The sequence below is a fragment of the Cibotium barometz genome, chromosome 55 (genome assembly GCF_041138505.1).
Source record: "Cibotium barometz isolate CiBa-2024 chromosome 55, ASM4113850v1, whole genome shotgun sequence".
Lineage (NCBI taxonomy): Eukaryota > Viridiplantae > Streptophyta > Polypodiopsida > Cyatheales > Cibotiaceae > Cibotium > Cibotium barometz.
The window spans coordinates 32,566,041-32,589,398 of NC_141100.1; the positions used below are offsets into that span (position 1 = coordinate 32,566,041).

The 23,358-nt window shown below is 40.5% G+C and overlaps 1 protein-coding gene across 4 annotated transcripts; it reads left to right on the forward strand.

Moving 5' to 3' along the window:
- Positions 1–10,247: 10,247 nt before the first annotated feature.
- LOC147607625 (calcium-transporting ATPase 8, plasma membrane-type-like) lies at positions 10,248–14,524 on the forward strand. 4 transcript variants are annotated; one of them, XM_086790226.1, is made up of 2 exons: positions 10,248–14,068; positions 14,225–14,524. In XM_086790226.1, the coding sequence occupies exon 1, from the start codon at positions 10,757–10,759 to the stop codon at positions 14,018–14,020; it is 3,264 nt and encodes a 1,087-aa protein (XP_086646352.1). In that variant the 5' UTR covers positions 10,248–10,756; the 3' UTR covers positions 14,021–14,068; positions 14,225–14,524. The 4 variants fall into 4 exon arrangements, with proteins under 4 accessions (XP_086646352.1, XP_086646353.1, XP_086646354.1 ...); XM_086790227.1 differs by having other exon boundaries at positions 10,254–14,068; positions 14,231–14,524; XM_086790228.1 differs by having other exon boundaries at positions 10,254–13,957.
- The last annotated feature ends 8,834 nt before the right edge of the window (positions 14,525–23,358 follow it).

Sequence of the window (23,358 nt, forward strand, 5' to 3'; positions counted from 1 at the left end):
CCATTTGGTTTTTATTTGGTTCATGGAAATGATGAGTGTGAGGAGGGTTAGATTGTGTGCTAACAACCATCCTCTCAAATGATGCATTTGTTATCTTTGATGTCATGACATTTACACTTTGCATTCCATTTGGTTTTAATTTGGTTCATGAATATGATGAGTGTGAGGAGGGTTAGATAGTGTGCTAGCAACTAGCCTCTGAATGATGTGTTTGCTATCTTTGATGTCATGACATGTACACTTTGATTTCCATTTGTTTTTCATTTGGTTCATGGCTATGATAAGTGTGAGGAGGGTTAGATAGTGTGCTAACAGCCATCCTCTTGAATGATGTGTTTGTTGTCTTTGATGTTATGATATGTACACTTTGATTTTCATTTGCTTTTTATTTGTTTCATGGCTCTTGCATGTATTGGTAGATTTTCAATATGAGTCAGTGCTTGAAAAACACATGCTTGTGTAGGGTGAGAAAGCGTTGATGATTGTTTCGTCTTGCATTGACTCAAGTTTTTGCTATCACTCAAGTTTGGGGCTTGCTCGATTTTGTTCGCCCAGAGTATTGTATACCTCCACAGAGCTTACTACATGCATTTAAGCTCTATACATAGAGCTTAATCTATGCATTAAGCTTAATGCATAGCTTAATGCATACACAGAGCTCTATGCATAAAGCTTAATGCATGTATTAAGCTCTATGCATAGATCTTAATCTATGCTTTAAGTTCAATGCATGCATAGAGCTTAATACATGCATTAAGGTCTATGCATAGAGCTTAATCTATGCTTCAAGCTTAATACATGCATTAAACTCTATGCATTAAGCTTAATGCATTGATTAAGATAATGTATAGAGCTTAATTTGAGGATTAAGCTCTATGCATTGAGCTTAATCTAAGGATTAATCTTAATGCATGCATTGAACTTAATCCATGTATAGATTAAGCTCTATGTATAGATTAATTCATAGATTAATGCATAGATTAAGATCTATACATAAGCTTTAATGCATACATCAGGCTTAATGTATGCATAGAGCTTAACACATGCATTAAGCTCTATGCATAGAGCTTAATCTATGCATTAAGCTTAAGCTAGATGCATGCATGCTTAAGCCTAAGCTAACCTTACGGCACCCAAGGGTGTAATAATAGGTAGATGAATAGCATAAATGACTAGAGAGCTTACCTCTTTTTTGTGAATTTGAAGGAGAGGATTAGAGGATCTACAAAACAAAACATTAAATAAAGTAATTATTAGTAATACAAAGCTCTAAAAGCTTAATTCATAGATACAAAACCCTAAAGAATACAAGCAAAAGAGAGCTTACCTCTATATTTTCAAGCTAAAAGAGATGATTAGTGCAAGACCTATACAACATAAAAATGTAAAAAAGTAATTAGTAACACATTTAAGAGACATTTAATGAACTCTACCTACCAAAATTAAGAGACATACACAAAAGACCAATACACATTAAGCATGGACACAAAAAAGAGAAGGAGAAGAAGCAAAAGGAAGGTTAGTACTCTAAAATTTAATCATAATCTCATTATTTTTTCTATAAATCATTAGGTTAAGCATAATAAAAGTAAACCCTAATCATTATGTCACACCATCACTTGTAGACTACTGGTGAATAGGAAAAGAAAGAGAAAGAGGAAGAGGAAGGGGAAGGGGAAGGGAAAGAAGAAGAAGAACCCTAAGAAAATGCATTAGAATAAAACATACGAGAAGAATACCTTCATTAGCTTACACCATAGCCATATGGTGATGAAGAGAAAGAGTCTCGTGAATAGGAAGGGAAAGGAGAAGGGGAAGTGGAAGGGAAATATAAAGAGTACAAATGCATGTGAGGGGAGCTAGATTGATGGAGGAGAGGAGTCGGTGTAGGAACTCAAGGAAAGGAGTGGAGGAAATTTTTTGGGGGAGAATGATAGGCATCGGCGACGCCGTAGGTTTGAAAGCATTAGGAGAAATATGGACTCTTATTTTTTCCCCTTAAGGATTTCCACACCTCCTCTCTCTACAAAAATGGGCTCATGGTAAAATTTTTGCAAATCAAATCCAAGATTGCACATTTGGAATCTACTCATTGAGAACTTTCCAATGATATATAGCATAATGGAAAATTTTAATTATTCAAGAAGTCCCCAAATTGGTGATGGCGTGGCTTGTTACCACATCATCACCAATTTGGGGACTTCTTGAATAATTTTCCATCATGCTATATATCATTGGAAAGCTTGTTAACCCATTCCTAGGGTTAACAAGAGCTACTACCATTATCTTATATCAAGGAGTGACCAAAATGTCATACATTCAAGATATGAAGCAATGATGTCCAAATCTACTACAACTTGGATGGGCACCTGTAATGGTCCTATTATGGAATGATTATGATGATTTTTGCTGCAAGAGCGTGTGGTAGTAAGTTTGGATAAAGTTCTAAGTGAATGTACTTAATGGATATATTATGAGAGTAGTCATTGTAATAGCATTAGGCCTCTTATGAGTGCCGATAAAAATGATGCCTAACAATGCTTTAATGACGCTTATAGAGCAACGTTTATAGCAATGTTGGGTAAATTCCAGAGAGAAAACCTATGCATATACCATTGACACTGCTAGATTTAGTACATGTATTCATATTTAGTTTTTTTATTGCATACTTTTTGTGCTGGTACAGATGTCTTCTACTAGTTCGGATAGTGATGGGTCACCATTAATTGGAGGTCTAGAGTGGTTGCGAAGAAGAATCCCTTGTTCATGTGCAAGATGCAAGAATGTTTATGTACGTGAATGTCGATTGACATTGGAGCATATTTGAAAATGGGAATCATTTTGGAACCAATGCCAGCCAACTTGATGATACAAGTCAACTCCTTGGTTAGTGTATGAACTTATGAGATGATATGTGAACTCATGGTTTTCCATATGTAATGTTCCAAGCTTGGTATGGATTACACTCGAATTTATGCATGTTGTATAATGATTGTGTACTATTTAGGGGTGCCTTTGCCAATGTCATGCAATGTCCAATTTGTGGAGAGGATCATTATTGCACGAAGGATTTACTAGGTGCAAAAATTCTGCAAAAGGTAATGAGGCACTTTCCTATTATACCTTGCATTCAACATATATTTTGGTGTCAATCCATTGCTAAGTTAATGACATGGCATGTGAACCATCGTTGAACCGATGGCATGATGAGGATTCCCACCGACTCACTGACTTAGGCTTACATTGAGGATGGATGGCCAGAGTTCAAAGATAAGCCCCATAATTTATGACGTGGATTGGGTATGGATGGGGTGAACCCATTTGGATTGAGGTATACATCTTGGTCCACATGGCCCATTGTTGTTGTGAATTACAATATTCCTCCATGGATGTCATGTGATGCTTGCGCTTCCTGTGCCCGGGAAGCACAAGGTAAAGAATATGGATATATACCTTGATCCCTTTATTGATGATCTTGAGCAATTATGGAGAGACATAATGGTGCATGATCAAGGGTATCTTGATGTGGACCATGCATGATTTTTTGGGCTATACGGAGTGCATAGGTATATCGTAATCATAAATTGATTCTTATCTAAGCATGTGAAAATGATTCATTTATAACTCTAATGTATTATAATGTCTCTTAACTTTTAATTCTTACATGCCATTTTTGTAGATCTCACAACTACAAGATATAATGGATGTCCAGTTTATGGTCCATCTAAACAAGCACATGTACTAAAGAAAGTGGTGTGTATGATGAACATCATCAATTTCTTCCTCCAAACCACCCTAATTATGTTTCATTAGAGGTTTCTCCTATTGTGATGAGGTGCAAAGTGGGGAAGACATGTGGCATTTTCCTCTCCTACAATGCCATTGGAGAAAAGGTAGAGAGATGGAGAGTGGGACGAGAGGGAGGGTGACTCCCATCACACGACCCGCGGGCGGACATGAAACTATTGTCTACCATATTGGATAGAGTTAATAATAAATCATCTTTTGGATCCAATAATGCAGATTTTAAAGAATGTGGCATCAATGATTTGGGACTATCTAATTGGTAAAAAAGACACCTATGCAATAAAGGACGACCTAAAGGATGTCGAACACATGGAAAATGCATGGCCAAGGATAGTCAAGACAAGGTGGCTTTAGCAAAGGCTCCATGGATGTTGACAAGGCAAGAGAAAAAGAATGTCAAAAATCAAATTTCATCTTTTCGTACACCAACCAATGTAATGCACTCATTAAAGGGTGCATTTACAATAACAAAAAATAAGGGTGAGCATTAATTGTATGGTCTCAAATCACATGATTGGCAGAAGATGGTGTAAATACATACATAAATATATCTATTTTTGGACACTCCTCAATTTATGTTGTGTGGACTCTATATTAATCTTTTATTGTTTTCAAAAATTGATTTCACTAGTTCATACTTCCACTATCAATTGTTGGTGGGTGTCATAACAATAGTGTCTCAAATAGATTTCAAGCCACTAGTTCACTCTCTCAGTTTGGCCATCCGTTTGTGGGTGATAGGCTGTACTTGGGGTGAGTGTAGTCCCCATGGAATCAAAGACACTCTTCCAAAAATGGCTCATGAACTTGACATTCCTATTGCTTACCACTTGCTTAGGCATTCCATGCAATCTAAACACATGCTCCATAAATTGTTGAGTCACCATAGAAGCTGTATATTGCACATTTGTGGGTATGAAATGGGCCGCTTTTGTCAATCTATCCACTACCACATAGATATTATTCTACCCTTGCTTAGTAGTGGGCAGCCCGTAATGAAATCCATGGCTATGTGTGTCCACTTCCCTTCTAGAATAGGCAATGGTTGCAACAATCCTCCCGGAAATTGGTTGGGATCCTTGTTTTGTTGGCAAGGAAAACACTTTTATACATAGTCATGCACATCCTTCCAAAGCCCTTTCCAAAAGAAACTCTTTCGTATCTTATCATATGTCTTGAACACTCCCAAATGACCCACCATGGGTGAAGAGTGCATCTCTTGTAGGGTTTTCAGTTTGAAGGATGAGTGAGGGACCAAATAGACTTTTCCCTTCTACCAAAGCAACCCATTGCGCACCTCAAAATGTGGATATTCATCACATAACCCTTGCTGTGAAACATTGGACCAGCCATGTCATCACATACTCCTTTTGTATCTCATGAACCCAATCATGATGCACTTTCGAAATGGCATGTAAAGTGTAAGCCCACATCCTAGAAAGTGCATCCGCCACCACATTGTCCTTTCCTGCCGTGTAAGAGATCTCGAAATCATAGTTTTGCAAGGTAGAAAAGCCATCTGTTTTGCTTTTAAGAAAGGTTTTATTAGGTGAGAAAATATTGGAGTACCCGGTGATGATCGGTCCTTACTATGAAATGCCCACCATACAAATAGTGATGACACTTCTTCATGGCATGCAAAATGGCCAACATTTCTTGATCATAAACATGAAATTCCCTCTCCTTCTCGGTGAGCTTTCTACTCTCATAAGCAATCACCCCATGCTCTTGATATAGCACGGCACCAATTCCTCTCCCACTTAAAAGGCTTATAAAAATCAGGGCCAACCAATATTGGAGATGAAACTAGTGCTTCCTTGAGCTCTTGGAAGCTCTTATCGGTCACGACATCCCAAAAAAATGTTTCCTTCTTAAGCCTATCGATAAGAGGGGCTGCCATGTGAGCATAGTGGCGTATCAACCTCCTATAAAAGGATGATAGTCCCAAAAATCCCCTTAGTTGAGTAGTGTTAGTGGGTGTAGGCCACTCTTTTACACATTGTACCTTCTTGGGATCCATCTTAATGCCATCATTGATCACAATGTGATCCAAGTATTCCACCTCTTGTGACATAAATGTGGACTTGCTTTGTTTGGCAAACAACTTGTGTTCTCTCAACACCTTCAACACTTGATCCACATGCATCAAGTGCTCTTCCCTTGACTTGCTATACACAAGTATTTCATCAAAGAAGACCAAAATTGATTTGTAGAGAAATGGCTTCAAACCTTTGTTCATAAGAGATTGAAATGTGGCCGGGGCATTTGATAATCCAAAAGGCATAACCATGAATTGAAATAGACCCCGTTCAGTCCGGAACGTTCAGTCCGGAATGTCGTCTTAAACTCATCTCCATCTTTCATCCTTATTTGATGTTGCCCGGACTTGAGATCTATCCTTGAGAAATATTTTGCTCCTTTCAACTCATCAAGTAAATCATCAATTCTTGGAATGGGATATCAATTCTTTATAGAGATTTTGTTGAGATCCCTATAATCAATGCACATTCTATAAGATCCATCCTTCTTCTTCACCAATAAAATGGGTAAGGCGAAGGGTGATTGGCTTGGTTGTATGAACCCGATTTCCAAAAGTTCCTCCACTCACTTTGCCACCTCTTTCCGCTCAACATTTGAAAGCCTATAAGGAGGCTTATTGACTGGTTTTGTATCCTTCTCAAGCTCTATGGCATGGTCAACTTCTCCTAGTAGGTGGCAATCATTTTGGTGCCTCAAACACATCTTTGTACTCTTGCAACAAGGCATCCATCCCTTTATCATGTATTTGCAGCCCAATGTCCTCTTTTTGACAAGTGAGTTGTAGCATGTAAATAAGGCATAAACTCTTCAACTCTCTCAAGTTTATTCGCTTCATAAACACCAAGGTTAATACATGGCTGAAAACTCCATCCAAACATAGGTCCTTGCCTTCATGCATAAACCACATTTTCATGTGCTTCAAATCCATTGAAAACCTGCCCAAAGTGTGCAACCAATCACATCCAAGCACCACATCAATGGGACCCATGTCAAGCACAATCAAACGAGCATCATAGGCATAATCAGAAATCCTTATGCAACCCAACTCTTACTCAGCTCATGCTATCCATTTGCAACCTCCACTTTTAGAGGCTTCATCATCTCCCGTTTTCACAAAACTATGTGTACTCCCTGAATCAACAAGTATGTGAATTGATCTGCCCCCAATCTTCCCCACAAGCCTCAAAGTGTTGGAACCTTTGCATCCCGCTATAGCTTCTTATGAAATGGCACATATCATGGCTGTCCTTTCTTTTTTGTTTCAACTTCTTCCCAATCCTCTCCACCCGGATCAAATGCAAACTCTTGATAAGGGTCAAGAGTAGGATCTTCTATCACATCATTAGCACAATCCTGAAATTCATCAGCCTTATTCATGTATTCCAATGGTGCCTCTTCATCTTCAACCACCTCAAAGATCATGTTAGCTCGTACCTCCTTTGCCTTGCATATCTTTTTATGCTCAGGACTCCATTTCTCATTGCATAGGAAGCAAACCCCATTCTTCCTCTTCTCATTCATCTCCGCTTGTGTCAATTGCTTAATCACCTTGCCTTGAAGGGAAGATGATTTAGCATTATTTTTGGGTGGAGGTTTAACCATAGACCCACTCCATTTCACATTCCTTGGCTGTCCATACACACTAGGATATCGTGGTATGGGAGTAGAGGTTGGAGTGAAGCTTGCACAAGGTGCATAAAGTGTAGTAGAGGTAGAAGTTGGCCATTTGACTGCATTTGGGGTGGCTAAAAGTAGATGGTTTAGTTGTCCCCACATTCCATCTATTTGCAACACTCATCTTATACTTGGATTCAAAGACCTCTGCATAATACATAGCATCTTGTAAAGTTTGAGGTCTTTGAGCCTTCACATCAACCCCAAGTGATGATTGCAATCCATGTATGTATTTCACCATTTTGTTGTACTCATTCATTCCCCTAACAAACATGGAGAGCTTTCTAAATTGGTTACCATACTCCTTGACGGAACTCCCCTTTTGCTCCAGATCGTACCATTGTCCCACCAATTGAGCTCGTTCCAATGGAGATGTGAAATTTTGAAACATGGCATCCTAAATGCCTCCCAAGTGTCACAATGCATACCCTCATATTGAGTAAACCGCCACCATGAATGAGCATAATCTTCCAAATGCAACGTGACGACAAATTGTACTTTTTTTATCCTCCTCCTCACAGGGATACAATGCAAAGTACATCTCCATCTTGCTAATCCATTCCTCCAATTCTTCTATGGTTGTGTCCACCTCTTTGAACTTGGGAAGTGTAATATTATCCTTCACATCTTTGACCCTTGGTGACTCCAATGTAGTACGTCCCTGGGTAGTGTGTGGTATGTCCCACGGACCCCACAATACTCCATCCAAGAGTCTCCCACTCACATTGTGCACACCCTTACAAATGGGTTGCTTTCCAAGCCTAGAACTCAAAGCATGCCCACTTTGATGGTCTCTTGAAGGCACATTTGACTTTCCTTGCACTTACAATGTGTTTAGCATGACTCATGCTACTATCATTTTATCAATTACAATGAGCATGTTCTTGTGCTTTCATCCAATCACCATAATAGCTCCAATACATCAAATCACATCAAACTAACATCCAAGTAGCATCGAACATCATGTGAGTCCAAAAGACCAAAGCACTTGAAGCAATAGCTCCACACTTCAAGAAGTAAGAATAGTATCCTCAAAATGTTCTAAGTAAACACAAGATTTTCTCACCAACATTGAAGTGCAATAGTTGCTACAAGATTTCTTTAATGAGATAAGGAGGTTATGGTGCTATTATGTAGGCTGCCACTGTAGTTATGGAAAGAGAGAGAGAAAGAAATGCACTCATAATGGAGTACCACACATTAAGGGAGTACCACCATAGCCATGGAACAGTCCAAAGAAAGCAAAAACTCACCATTGTTTCAAGCTTTAGAAGACTTGAGACCATTCAAGAGGAAGGCATCATTGGGAGACCATCTAGTTGGAAGCAATCATGGAAACCTTGATTTGAAGCAAGGGTAGTCAAATGGACATGAATCGTGGCCCTAATGATGCAGAAAATTTACGCAGCACTTTTAGCTCTCCACGGTTCAAATCGCCAAGAAAAGCAACATCATTAAGCTTATTAAACCTCATAAGCTTCTTGTACATCTAATTAGGCTTCAACTCGTCATGAAATCGTGTAGCTTGTGGCCCGATGGCAGCGCACAGTCCTTCACGGCTAGCAGAAACAAAACGTGAATAGATGGCTCCAAAAAAACTTATCCTAGGCCTCCCTAATCCCCAAGCCAAGCAAAGGCTAAGCACATCTCTCTAGTTTGGCACCAAAATTAGGTGGAAATCAGCAAATGGTGACCAACAGATCCCCCTTCAAATGGCCATCAAACTTAACATGGAAAGGCTCTTCGTGAAGGTGAAGATGATACATCTCAAAGCCCTAAGTCAATGCTACAGCAAGATCTTCATGTCCCATTTCTTGATCAAGAAAATCAAGAAACCTCAATTTTTCTTAAAACTAAGGTTGAAATGGATCAAAGACATGGCTTTGATACCAATGTAGTGATGGAGAGAGAGAGAGAGAGAGAAGGAAATGCACTTATAATGGAGTACCACCATATGCACTCAAGGGAGTACCACCATAGCCATGGAAGCTTGAAGCTCCAAGAAAGCATGATTTGATTAGTAAAATGATTAGTTGACCCTAATTACAATTTATTCACTTATATACTTTCCTACCTTTTCACACTTTATTAATGTTGGGCCCCCACACTTGCCTGGCCATTGATGGGGAGCACTATAACGTTTTCCAGGAGCCAAATTGTACATATTTGTCTTGAGAGCTTTTAAGAAGAGCCTTATATGCATTTTCAATTGGGTTAACTTTCGTGCTAGTCACAGCTTGTATATTTGAGGGGGTTGAAGTGTTGGGAGTTTGTGTTGTTTTATTTCTATAATATATATAAGAGAGCCTTATATGTTAAAGAAAAATATTAAAATATGAATAATTAAACAAAATCATCCAATCGTAGCCGTTGATGGGGAGCACTATAACGCTTTCCAAGAGCCAGATTGTACATATTTGTCTTGAGAGCTTTTCAAAAGAGCCTTATATGCATTTTCGATTGGGTTAACTTTTGTGCTGGTCATAGCTTGTATATTTGAGTGTTGGGAGTTTGTGCTAATATATATTTATATTTATAAGGATATATATATATATATATATATATTTATAAGGAGAGCCTTATATGTTAAAGCCTCTTGTGAGGTTGTGATTTCATTCTCATGAAATTTTTGATTTAGTTGAAATTTTTGATTTAGTTTTGGCCACAAAATTGAGACTCACGAGTACGATAAATACAAATGGTAACAAAACTGTTCAAGGCAAAATGGAGACTCACGGGCGAGTACTAAAAGCAAAACTGTTCAAGGCATCCATGCCGCTGATAATGCTTCTTTTAATTCGCGAAACGACGTGCTCGAAACGGTCGATTCGATTCGAAACGGTCAGGGTCACGGGCAGCCTGCGTTGCTGATCCAATTGTTGCAGTGCAGAGAAGAAGAAGAAGCAGCAGCAGCAGCTGCTATGGAAAAGCTTGCAAGGCTTTCAACTCTCAGAAGCATTGAGACGACATAGCGCGTAGCCCCGGACGCAACCATAGCCAAAGAAGCTTGACGTAAAGCAGCTAGAATCTTGCACAGGAGAGAAGTCATTGCCATCGAAGCATGCAGGGAAGCGGAGACAGAAGTCCTAGCCAAGAAAGCTTGAAGAAGTTCAGAGGCCTTTTAAGCCAGAGAAGGTTGAGCGGGAACATGGCCCGGGGAGCAGATGGCGAAGGAGAAGCTTGGCATGCGGCAGGAGTTCCTGTTCTTTCTTGATCACAGACAGAAAAGAGAGAGATGAGCTTCCGGAGTCGATTTTACGGTGCACAGAACAGCGGAGGCGATGAAGAAGCCCCGCCTGTCTCTCACGATGAAGAATCGAAGGGGCGAGGACAAGGCCTTGCAGGCAAAGGTGAACACGGCGAGCTACATGAAAGAGGCAGCGAAGGGGAGAACGTGTTCAACATCCGTGCCAAGAATCCCTCCTTAGCCAGTCTGCAGAAATGGAAGAGCGCAACCCTAGCTCTCAACGCCACGCGCAGGTTCCGTTACACGGTCCGCGTCGACGAGGAGAAGCTCCGCCAGCAGCGCCGGAACAGGTTCCGCACCAGTGCTCATGCCGTGCGCGCCGTCCGGCGCTTCCAAGAAGCTGGCGTGGCTACGCCTCCCCAGACAGCAAACGCGGTAAACCCTGCCGTCTCTCCGTCGCCTCCTGCTGTCTCTCCGTCGCCTGACGTAATTGATTCCCCCGTGCCGGAGGGATTCGAGGTCTCCCCCTCCCGTTTGGTGCGCCTCGTACAAGACCGGGACTCCCACGCCCTCCAGCAGCTCGGCAGTGCCCCCGGCGTCGCTCGCCTCGTCCACACAAATCTTGAGAAAGGCATCGAAGGCATCCCCTCTGACATTCAGCAGCGCCAGCGCGCCTTCGGCTCGAACACTTACCCTAAACAGCCCCCTCGCTGGTTCATTTCCTTCTTCTGGGACGCTTGCAAAGATCCCACCCTCATCATCCTCATGGTGTGTGCCGTGCTTTCGCTTATCTTCGGAATCAGAAGCCATGGCTGGGAGGAAGGATGGTATGATGGTGCTAGCATCGGGTTTGCGGTCATGCTGGTCATCCTTGTCACATCCACCAGCGACTACAGACAAGGCCTTCAGTTCATGGCCCTCAATGAGGAGAAACGCAACATCCAGGTGCAGGTCATCAGGGGAGGCCGCAGGCTTACTGTTTCCATCTTTGACCTAGTCGTTGGTGACATTGCTGTCCTCAACATCGGTGACCAGGTGCCTGCTGATGGCCTCTTTGTGCAGGGCCATTCTCTATCTATCGATGAGTCTAGCATGACTGGTGAAAGTGAACAAGTTCGTGTGGATCAAAGAAAACCTTTCTTACTCTCAGGTTGCAAAGTTGATGATGGCTTTGGCACCATGCTAATAACTGGAGTGGGTACAAATACTGAATGGGGTCAGCTGATGGCATCAATTGGGGAAGATTCAGGGGAGGAAACTCCTCTCCAGGTTCGCCTCAATGGCGTTGCTACATTTGTCGGTAAGGTTGGATTGGTTGTAGCTGCTCTGGTGCTTATCATCCTGATTATCTTCTACTTTGTTGGTCACAAAGGAGGCTCTAACAACTCAGGGAAGTTCAAGGCAGGGCAAACACCAGCAACTGTTGCTGTGAATAGTGTAGTAGATGCTTTTGCAATTGCGGTAACAATTATAGTGGTTGCTGTGCCTGAGGGACTGCCTTTAGCTGTCACACTTACACTTGCATACTCTATGAAAAAGATGATGGTTGATAGGGCCCTTGTTAGAAGATTGTCTGCTTGTGAAACCATGGGTGGTGCCACGGCTATTTGCAGTGACAAGACAGGCACTCTCACACTGAATCAGATGACTGTGGTTAAGGCATGGGTTGCAGGAGAGTTTAGGGAACCTGTCACAGACTTGCAGACCCTTGTGAATGACTTGTCCAGCCTCCTTCTTGAAAGCCTAGCCCAAAATAGCAGTGGCAGTGTTTTCATTCCTCCTGAAGGCAAAGAACCGGAGGTAACAGGCTCCCCAACAGAGAAGGCTGTTCTTCTGTGGGGGCTGAAAATAGGGATGAGTTTTGAATCAGTGAGGTCTCAATCGACAATTTTACATGTGGAAACATTTAATTCAACAAAGAAACGGGCAGGTGTTGCTGTCAGAGTGGCAAACACTGGAAGGGTTCATGTTCACTGGAAAGGAGCTGCAGAAATTGTATTGCATGAGTGTGATACATTGGTGACTGCAGATAATTCTAGGTTTCCTATCACTGAAGCAAGAAGAGGAGATCTATTGAAAGTGATTGAGGACATGGCAGCTGAAAGTCTGCGGTGCATAGCCTTTGCCTACAGAGAGATCAATGATGAGGAGGTGCCTACCACAGGGGAGCTCTTGGAAGAGTGGAAAATTCCTGAATCACCCTTATCTTTGATAGCAATCCTTGGGATCAAGGATCCTTGCAGGCCAGGAGTCCCTGAAGCTGTGGCACTATGTCAGGCAGCTGGTATAAAAGTACGGATGGTCACAGGGGATAACATTGTCACAGCTAAGGCAATTGCCTCTGAATGTGGGATTCTACAAGATGGAATTGCTGTTGAAGGGGTCACTTTTCGTAATTATAGTGATGAAGTAAGAAAGCAGCAATTGCCAAAAATATCTGTGATGGCACGGTCATCACCATCCGATAAGTTGTTAATGGTAAAAACTTTGAGAGAATTGGGTCATGTAGTGGCTGTGACGGGCGATGGAACTAATGATGCCCCAGCTCTGCATGAAGCAGACATCGGCCTTGCCATGGGCATCCAAGGAACAGAAGTTGCCAAAGACAGCTCAGACATCATCATATTGGATGACAACTTTTCATCTGTGGTGAAAGTAGTGAAATGGGGCCGCTCAGTATACTTCAACATTCAAAAGTTCATCCAATTCCAGCTAACTGTTAATGTTGCAGCTCTGACAATCAATTTTGTTGCTGCTGTATCATCAGGAGATGTCCCATTGACTGCGGTCCAGTTGTTGTGGGTGAATCTCATAATGGATACCCTTGGAGCACTTGCTTTGGCTACTGAGCCTCCTACAGATGATCTCATGTGCAGGCCCCCTGTTGACCGCAAAGAACCACTGATTTCCTTTGTCATGTGGAGAAACATTTTTGGACAGGCTTTCTATCAAATCATAGTACTTCTCACCCTACAGTTCAAAGGCAAGGATATCATGGGGCTGCATGGATCTGATGTGGAAAGTATCAATAATACGATAATCTTCAACGCTTTCGTTCTCTGTCAGCTCTTCAATGAAGTGAATGCAAGGAAGCCAGAAAAGTTTAACATATTCAAGGGGCTGTTCAAGAACAGGCTGTTTATTGGGATCTTGTCAAGTACTCTGATACTTCAAGTCATCATTGTGGAGTTTTTAAACAAGTTCGCTTCAACTGTCAAATTGGACTGGCAGCATTGGGTGATCTGCTTGGTAATTGGCTTTCTTGCTTGGCCAATAGCTGCCATTGTAAAGGTCATTCCAGTTAGGAAATGATGTGAAGGAGCAATCATACAAGCAACTTGTGTGAATACAATAAAAAAGGTGATGCATGCAAGCAAAATATACTCCCGTCTTTATCCATCCTTAAATCAACTTGCAAATATATCTTTCTGGTTGATGCTATGAAGACTTTGAATTTTCTTTACTATATTTCAGCTAAAGTTTTTTTTTTTTGGCATTGCTTCCCTGTATTCTCAGGAGCAGAATGAATGAACCAAGAATCAAGAATCGGCATTCAATCCTGTGCAGGTGTGTACAGAGTTCTTATAGGCAGCATGTTCGGTTTGTAATCCCTACTGTGTGAGATCTTGGGAAATTTAGCAATGATTCATACCATGTGAAAAGGTGATAAGGAAGGGAAGGTGGGATGTATGCAATGGAAGCAGGGAAATACTGCATCACAACCATGCCAACCACAATGTGCACAAATAGTTGGATATTTTACTATTATGTGCGAAGTGTCTTGGATATTGTTAACTAATAGTTCTTTGAGTGTCAGATATCGCATTCCGCATTTTATCCTTCTGGGTATAAAATCAGGTGTTTCCTAGTCTACCCAGCTGTAACGCAGCTGATGGATGGGCATGTATTTCACTCTTCTGCATTCCCGTTTCCTCACATATGTTGTTAATGTCACAAAATCTGCTTTAAGGTAACTAGAGTAATGCAATATATCTTCAGCAGGCTGAAGTACTCAAGGATTTTCGGAAAAGGCAGCAGAAACAAAACTGAGTATGAGGTAAGAGAGGAGAATCTAGGAGAAAATGTGCCCAACCCAGAAAGGAGGGGTCCAGCAATGAGCAAAGCAAGGCACCTGTACACCCCGAGCGCTGGGATTCTATCATGTTTGTGTGTCTTTTTACTTGATGGTTATTGAGCCTAGTTTTATGTAATCATGTGCCATTTTGCTTCATGGTTATTGAGCCTAGTTTTATGTAATCATGTGCCATTTTGCTTCATGGTTATTGCTGGTTTTGAGCCTAGATTTTACTTGATGGTTATTGAGCTTAGTTTTATGTAGTCATGTGCCATTTTGCTTCATGGTTATTGACCTGCCTACAATATAGTGAAATGATAAGTGCCCGATGCTCAGTTCAAATCTTCATACTTGTCACTATGGTAGTATATGAGTTACAGCTCCCAAGTCGCATCTGGAAAAGCCTATGCAAAAAGGCATGCTTAGGTAATAGGTTTTCAATGGCCATGCTATCATTGCTATGGCGGTTATCTGATGGAATGAATTGCAGACATGGTTACTCTAGGAGTCTAGGAAATAATTGAAGAGAAAAGTATGATATCACCTACTTCAGCACGTCTACTTTTTTAATTTTTTTTCAAAAGGAGATCCTTCATTAGTCATTAAAGAGAAACACAAAAGGGGGTCATCAATTCCCTCTCTACATCTCGCCTGCCAGATATGCCTGCTGATGATCTCCCATCTTTGAGAAACTCTAGTCCCCGAGGTCCCCAGTGTTCTCGGGACCGTTGTCTGTCAAATTTGTCAGGAGGGGGATGTTTACAAGTAATTTTTAAGAGCCAAAATTATTTTTACAAGTTTCTGTTGAGCTAAAAGCTCAAAAAAAGAGAGGGTATTGACTGAGTTGTATTCACAAAAGCCGAACTTTATTGTTTATCACTCTTCATAGGCAGTGAAAGGCCCCCCTCAAGTCTGTGGTCATGAGTTCATTTCCATGTCTCTGAAATTTGACGGGAAGGGGATGAATATTGCAAGTTTTCCATAATTTACATGTATTATAAAGGGCGAAATTAATTTTGCGAGTTTTTGTTGACCAAATAGCTCAGAAAACGGGTACGGCAGCCATCAAAAATCAAGCTTGTTTCCACTAGGTGCCAATTGCCAGCTTGTTGCTGTGTTGGAGCAGTGAATGCACCGAGCAACCAAGCTTGAATTTGCTTTGGAGCTGCGAAAATTAGAGTTGGTAGAGAAGTGAGAGAATGAATGGGGAAGGAAGAAGATTGAGATGCTTGGATATAGCTCTGGAACAGACCAGTGTGGAAACAAGGCCTATGGCTTAGGATGGAAAGGAGGTTTGAAAATTGTCAATGTCCATATAGTCTCTCTGCAAATGTGACTAAGCGTGTGACAAGGGGACTTGAATGGACCTTGTTGGACAAGACCCGACTCCCCGAAGCTTCCTCTCTGCTTCTCGTGTGAACAAGGGACTGGACAGGACCCTAAGTACTCGCAAGTTGCAACCCCCGAAACTTCCCCCTTTGCTTCTTCTTCGTGACTTGACTCTAGAGCCTTGACGTTGCCAACCACCTGTAGTCAAGCGGAGATTGCGCGGAACCAACCTCAACTTGACTCAAACGATTGCGAGTACTTCAAGCAGTTACGCGTGACATTCAATCTATTTTGAAGTGGTTTAAAAGTGGAGAGGAAATTCGGTAAAAGAGGAGCACTGCTCTGTAAAAACATTTCTTTTTTCCGTATCACGACCCACCTAACCAAGAAGTCGTGGGTTCGACTCTGAGTGGCTCAGCTCATCACGACCCACCCTAACCAAGAAGTCGTGGGTTCGAGCCCGAGTGGCTCAGTTCATCATGACCCACCTGGGTGGTGGGTCGTGGGTTGGAGCGCTCACACCAGGGTTAGAGCCCTCACACCAGTGGTGCAGCCTCTAGTTCGGCTACCATAGGGTTGTGTGTGAGTGGTGTAGCCTCTAGTTTTCAAGGTGTACATTGTGTCCGGGTTTCCAATCTAAAAATTCAAAGGTTCCGATTTTTGAGGTGGTACTCTCAAAGCAAGCAAGCAAAAGCATCGAACCTTTTTTTTTTCCAATCAAAGTCTTGATAATCAGATAAAAGGATGTATTTTTTCCTATTGTGGAAGGTTGACATGAACCTAATAAATCAATTGTAAAGTATTAAATACAAAGCATAAAATAGAATAAGAATTGCACATAACACAACATTGGGTCCAATTTTCCCCCACACACAAGAGTGAGCCCACACTTTCTCTTGGTGTATTTAAATATCTTACATTATCACTCTCACTATTTTGTCTTGGCCAAAGCATTCACCCAAGTGTCACTATGTGGCCATTTCATTTTACCATGTGAAGAAGCGAGAGTGAAAGACAAGCTTTATTCCCATTTCCAATTCAAATTTTAGTGTAAAGAGGATAGGGAGGTCACTTAAATGACGAGCATGCAACTCTCATTCTCTCTATCATCATTATTTAAAAATAGAACACCCCATCATTATATATAAGGTGCATCTACTTGAGGATATAATAACTGAGCACACCACACAACACATCTCCACCAATGAAAAAAAAAGTAAAAGCAATAACCATTTCTATTAAAAGCAATAACCATTTCTTAACAAAAATTCTACATATATGCACACATACACGCATGTAGCCACACACACACACACATATGCACACTCGCGTGCACACACACACACACACACACTTGCACACACTCATGCACACTCACATACACATACACGTATAGACACATGAAAGTATACATGCACATCGCCATACACTTGCATATGTACACACACACACACAGGACTATGCATGTACACGAAGTCACACACCCTCACATGCGTGCACACATAATCCACATACTACGCTATTACTCTCACTATTTTGCCCTTGCCACAACGTTCACCCATGTGTCACTCTTTGGTTATCTCATTGTATCATGTGTAAGAAGGGAGAGTTAAAGAGTGAAAGACACGATTTATTCCCAATTCAAATTCAAATTTTACTTTAAAGAGGGTAGGGAGGTCACTTATATGATGAAAACTTATTTCTCTTTCTCTCTATCATCCTACAATATTACTCTCCCTTTTTTTCATTGCCAGAGCATTCACCCAGGCGTCACTCTGTGGCTATCTCATTTTACCATGTGAAAAAAGGGAGAGTTAAAGTGTGAAAGACAAGCTTTATTCCCATTTCCAAATTCAAATTTTAGTGTAAAGAAGGTAGGGAGGTCACTTATATGATGAAATGGTATCTCTCTTTCTCTATATCATCATTTTTCAAAAAAAGAACACCATATAATAAGTGAGCACACCACACCGCACCGCACCGCATATCTCCACCAATGAAAAAAAAGCGATAACCATTTTTATTTAAAAAAATATTTTTTCTTAACAAAGATTCTACATACATGCACATACACATACACACATGTACCCACACACAGACACACATATATACACACACACTTGCGCATGTACACACTTGCACGCACTCATGCATACTCACATACACATACATGTATACACACATAGTCGTACTCAAAAATTATTATTTTTACAAAATAATAATTTTTAAGAGCCAAAATTATTTTTACAAGTTTCTGTTGAGCTAAAAGCTCAAAAAAAGAGAGGGTATTGACGGAGTTTTATTCACAAAATCCAAACTTTATTGTTTATCACTCTTCATAGGCAGTAAAAGGCCCCCCTCAAGTCTCTGGTCATGAGTTCATTTCCATGTCTGTGAAATTTGACGGGAAGGGCATGAATATTGCAAGTTTTCCATAATTTACATGTATTATAAAGGGCGAAATTAATTTTGCGAGTTTTTGTTGACCAAACAGCTCAGAAAACGGGTACGGCGGCCATCAAAAAGCAGGCTTGTTTCCACTAGGTGCCAATTGCCAGCTTGTTGCTGTGTTGGAGCACTGAATGCACCGAGCACAGCAACCAAGCTTGAATTTGCTTTGGAGCTGCGAAAATTAGAGTTGGCAGAGAAGTGAGAGAATGAATGGGGAATGAAGAAGATCGAGATGCTTGGATATAGCAGGCCTATGGCTTAGGATGGAAAGGAGGTTTGAAAATTGTCAATGTCCATATAGTCTCTCTGCAAATGTGACTAAGCGTGTGACAAGGGGACTTGAATGTTGGACAAGACCCGACTCCCCGAAGCTTCCCCCTTTGCTTCTTCTTCGTGACTTGACTCTAGAGCCTTGACGTTGCCAACCACCTGTAGTCAAGCGGAGATTGCGCGGAACCAACCTCAACTTGACTCAAACGATTGCGAGTACTTCAATCAGTTACGCGTGACATTCAATCTATTTTGAAGTGGTTTAAAAGTGGAGAGGAAATTCTGTACTCTGCTCTATAAAAACATTTCTTTTTTCTGTATCACTACCCACCTAACCAAGAAGTCGTGGGTTCGACTGTGAGTGGCTCAGCTCATCACGACCCCAGTATAAATTTGGTAACCACCTTGGAACCAAACGACTAAAAAGTTACAAATTGTAATCTAATTTAGATTGATGATTACCATTTGGTAACTTTGCACTAGTAAAAAATTACCGAATGATAACTCACCTTTTAAGAAAAATTACCATTAGGGTTTTTCTATAAGCCTATATGATGCATGCTTAACAAGGCTCAAATTGATAACTTGAGGCTCACCAAGTAGAAATCACTATAATATCTTGCTATTTTTTCCAAGTTCTCTCAATAACTGATAGAAATAGCTTTAATTTTTTGAAACCCATACAACATCTAGCATGTATGAAAGAAACGAAGAGATCTTTGGAAACTTTAAGATCTAGAAAATTACCAAATCGTAACTCAAAATTTGGAATATGTTACCAATGGTAATTTTATGAAAATCTCAAATTTATACTATGATCACGACCCACCCACAAGCCTGAGTGGCTCAGTTCATCATGACCCACTAAGTCGTGGGTGTGGTTATCTCATTGTATCATGTGTAAGAAGGGAGAGTTAAAGAGTGAAAGACACGATTTATTCCCAATTCAAATTCAAATTTTACTTTAAAGAGGGTAGGGAGGTCACTTATATGATGAAAATTTATCTCTCTATCATCCTACACTATTACTCTCCCTATTTTTTCATTGCCAGAGCATTCACCCTCGCGTCACTCTGTGGCCATCTCATTTTACCATGTGAAAAAAGGGAGAGTTAAAGTGTGAAAGACAAGCTTTATTCCCATTTCCAAATTCAAATTTTAGTGTAAAGAAGGTAGGGAGGTCACTTATATGATGAAATGGTATCTCTCTTTCTCTATATCACCATGATGTAAAGAAGGTAGGGAGGTCACTTATATGATGAAATGGTATCTCTCTTTCTCTATATCATCATTTTTCAAAAAAAGAACACCATATAATAAGTGAGCACACCACATCACACCGCACCGCATATCTCCAGCAATGAAAAAAAAGCGATAACCATTTCTATTAAAAAAAATATTTTTTTCTTAACAAAGATTCTAAATACATGCACATACACATACACACATGTACCCACACACAGACACACATATGTGCACACACACTTGCGCATGTACACACACTTGCACGCACTCATGCATACTCACATTCACATACATGTACACACACATAGTCGTACTCTTGCATATGCACATGCACACACACATAGTCGTACACTTGCACATCACACACACAACTACACATGTACAAAAAGTTACATACACTCACATGTGTGTACACAGAATCGACACACACCTAATCAACCACATGCATGTGTGTGTACACACACCCACACACGTGCACATGACACACATATACACACTCACTAGCATGTATACACACACTTATATACACACGCCCAACACAAATACATGTGCATGCACACACTTGAGTCTATACACACACATACACATATTCACACATAAGCGCACGTATGTGTGTACACATACATGCGTGTATTTGCACACACATGCACATAGATGCGTGCACACACTCGCTTGTGTATGTGTACACACACTCTCTCTTGTGTACGTGCCGCACAGAGACACATAAACATGCATATACATAGGCACACATACGGTGCATGTGCACATATGATTGTTGGCACACACAATCATACGTGTGTACACATAGAGTCGATATCTTGCACTATTACTCTCACTATTTTACCCTTGCCATAACATTCACCCATGTGTCACTTTATGGCCATCTCATTTTACCACGTGTAAGAAGGGAGAGTTAAAGAGTGAAACACAAGCTTTATTCTTATTTCAAATTCAAATTTTAGTATAAAGAGGGTAGGGAGGTCACTTATATGATGAAAACGTATCTGTTTTTCACTCTATCATCCTACACTATTACTCTTCCGATTTTTCCTTTTCTAAAACATTCACCTATGTGTCACTCTGTGGCCATCTCATTTTACCATGTGTAAGAATGGAGAGTTAACGAGTGAAAGACAAGCTTTATTCCCATTTCAAATTCAAATTTTAGTGTAAGAGGGTAGGGAGGTCACTTATATGACGAAAACACATCTCTCTTTCTCTCTATCATCATTGTTTAAAAATAGAATACCCCATCATTATATGTAAGGTACATATATTTGAGGATAGAATCAGTACATCACACCACACATCTCTACCAATGAAAAAAAGTAAAAGCAATAACTATTTCTATTAAAAAAATATTTTTTCTGAACAAAAATTCTACATACATGCACACATACACATGAACACATACACATACACACATGTACCCACACACATAGACACGCATATGCACACACACTCACGCTCATAGTTCACACACATACTTGCACGCACTCATACACACACTTCCATACAAATACACGTATAGACACACACAAGCATACATGCACATAGTCGTACATTTGCATATACACATGTACATACACATCACACATGTACTCAAAGTCACACACACTCACATGCGTGCACATAGAATCAACATCCTGCACTATTAGTCTCACTATTTTTCCCTTGCCACATCATTCACCCACGTGTAAAATTCTAGTGTAAAGAGGGTTGGGAGGTCACTTATATGATGAAAATATATCTCTATTTCTTTCTATTATCCTAAACTATTACTCTTACTATTTGCCCTTGCCAGCAAAGAACTCACCCATGTGTCATTATATGGCTATCTCATTTTACCATGTGTAAGAAGAGAGAGTTAAAGAGTAAAAGGTAAGCTTTATTCCCATTTCAGATTTAAATTTTAGTGTAAAGAGGGTAGGGAGGCCACTAATATGATGAAAAAGTATCTCTCTTTATCTCTATCATCACATCTCTACAAAATGAAAAAAAAGTAGAAGCAATAACCATTTTTTATTTTTAAAAATTATTTTTTCTTAACAAAAATTCTACATACATGCGTGCGTACACATATACATGTGTACCCACACACATAGACACATATCTACACACACTCTCATGCACGTACACACACACTTGCATCATGCACTTATGTACACTCACATACACATATAGACACATGCAAGCATACATGCACATAGTCATACACTAGCATATGCACATGCATGCACACACAACTACACATGTACATTAAGACACACACTCACATGTGTGCACACATAATCAACACACACCCAATCACCCACACATATGCATGTACGTGCACACACACCCAATCACCCATATGCATATACGTGCACACACACCCACACACATGCACATGACACATATACACACACTTGCATACACACGCATAACACAAATACATGTGCATAAACACACTCGAGTGTATACACACACTTACACACATGTATGTATGCATGCATGCACATGAACACATAGATGCACGTGCATGCATACATACACATACATGCATGCATCCACACACACACATGCATATAGATATGTGCACACACTCCCTTATGTACATGCACACAAATCCTCTCTTGTGTGTACATGCACATAGAGACACTTACACGTGCATATACATAAGCACACACACATGCAAGAACACACACGATGCACACACACATGTGATTGTCAGCACACATAATCATACGCATGTACACATAGAGTTGACATCCTACACTATAATTTTACTGTTTTGCCTTTGCCACAGCATGCACCCACGTGTCACTCTATGGCCATCTCATTTTACCATGTGTAAGAAGAGAGAGTTAAAGAGTGAAAGATAACTTGAAGCTTTATTTCCGTTTCAAATTCAAATTTTATTGTAAAGAGGGTAGGGAGGTCACTCATATGATGAAAATGTATCTCGCTTTCTCTCTATCATCTTGCACTATTACTGTCACTATTTTGCCTTTGTTGGTGCATTCACCCACGTGTCACTTTGTGTAAAAAGGAAGAGTTGAGAGTGAAAGGCAACCTTTATTCCTATTTCAAATTCAAATTTTAGTGTAAAGAGGGTAGGGAGATCACCTATATGATGAAAACATATCTTGCTTTCTCTCTATCATCATTGTTTAAAAAAGAATACCCTGTCATTATATGTAAGTGTTATGGCTCACCCTAACCTCCCTTGAAACACATCCAACAAGAGATACCTGGTGAACCGCAACTATCGTGAGGATCTTTCCAATGGCCAAGCTCG

Bases quoted from the DNA above. Each gene is read 5' to 3' on its own strand.
- LOC147607625 (XM_086790226.1), top strand. From the start codon at position 10,757: ATGAGCTTCCGGAGTCGATTTTACGGTGCACAGAACAGCGGAGGCGAT.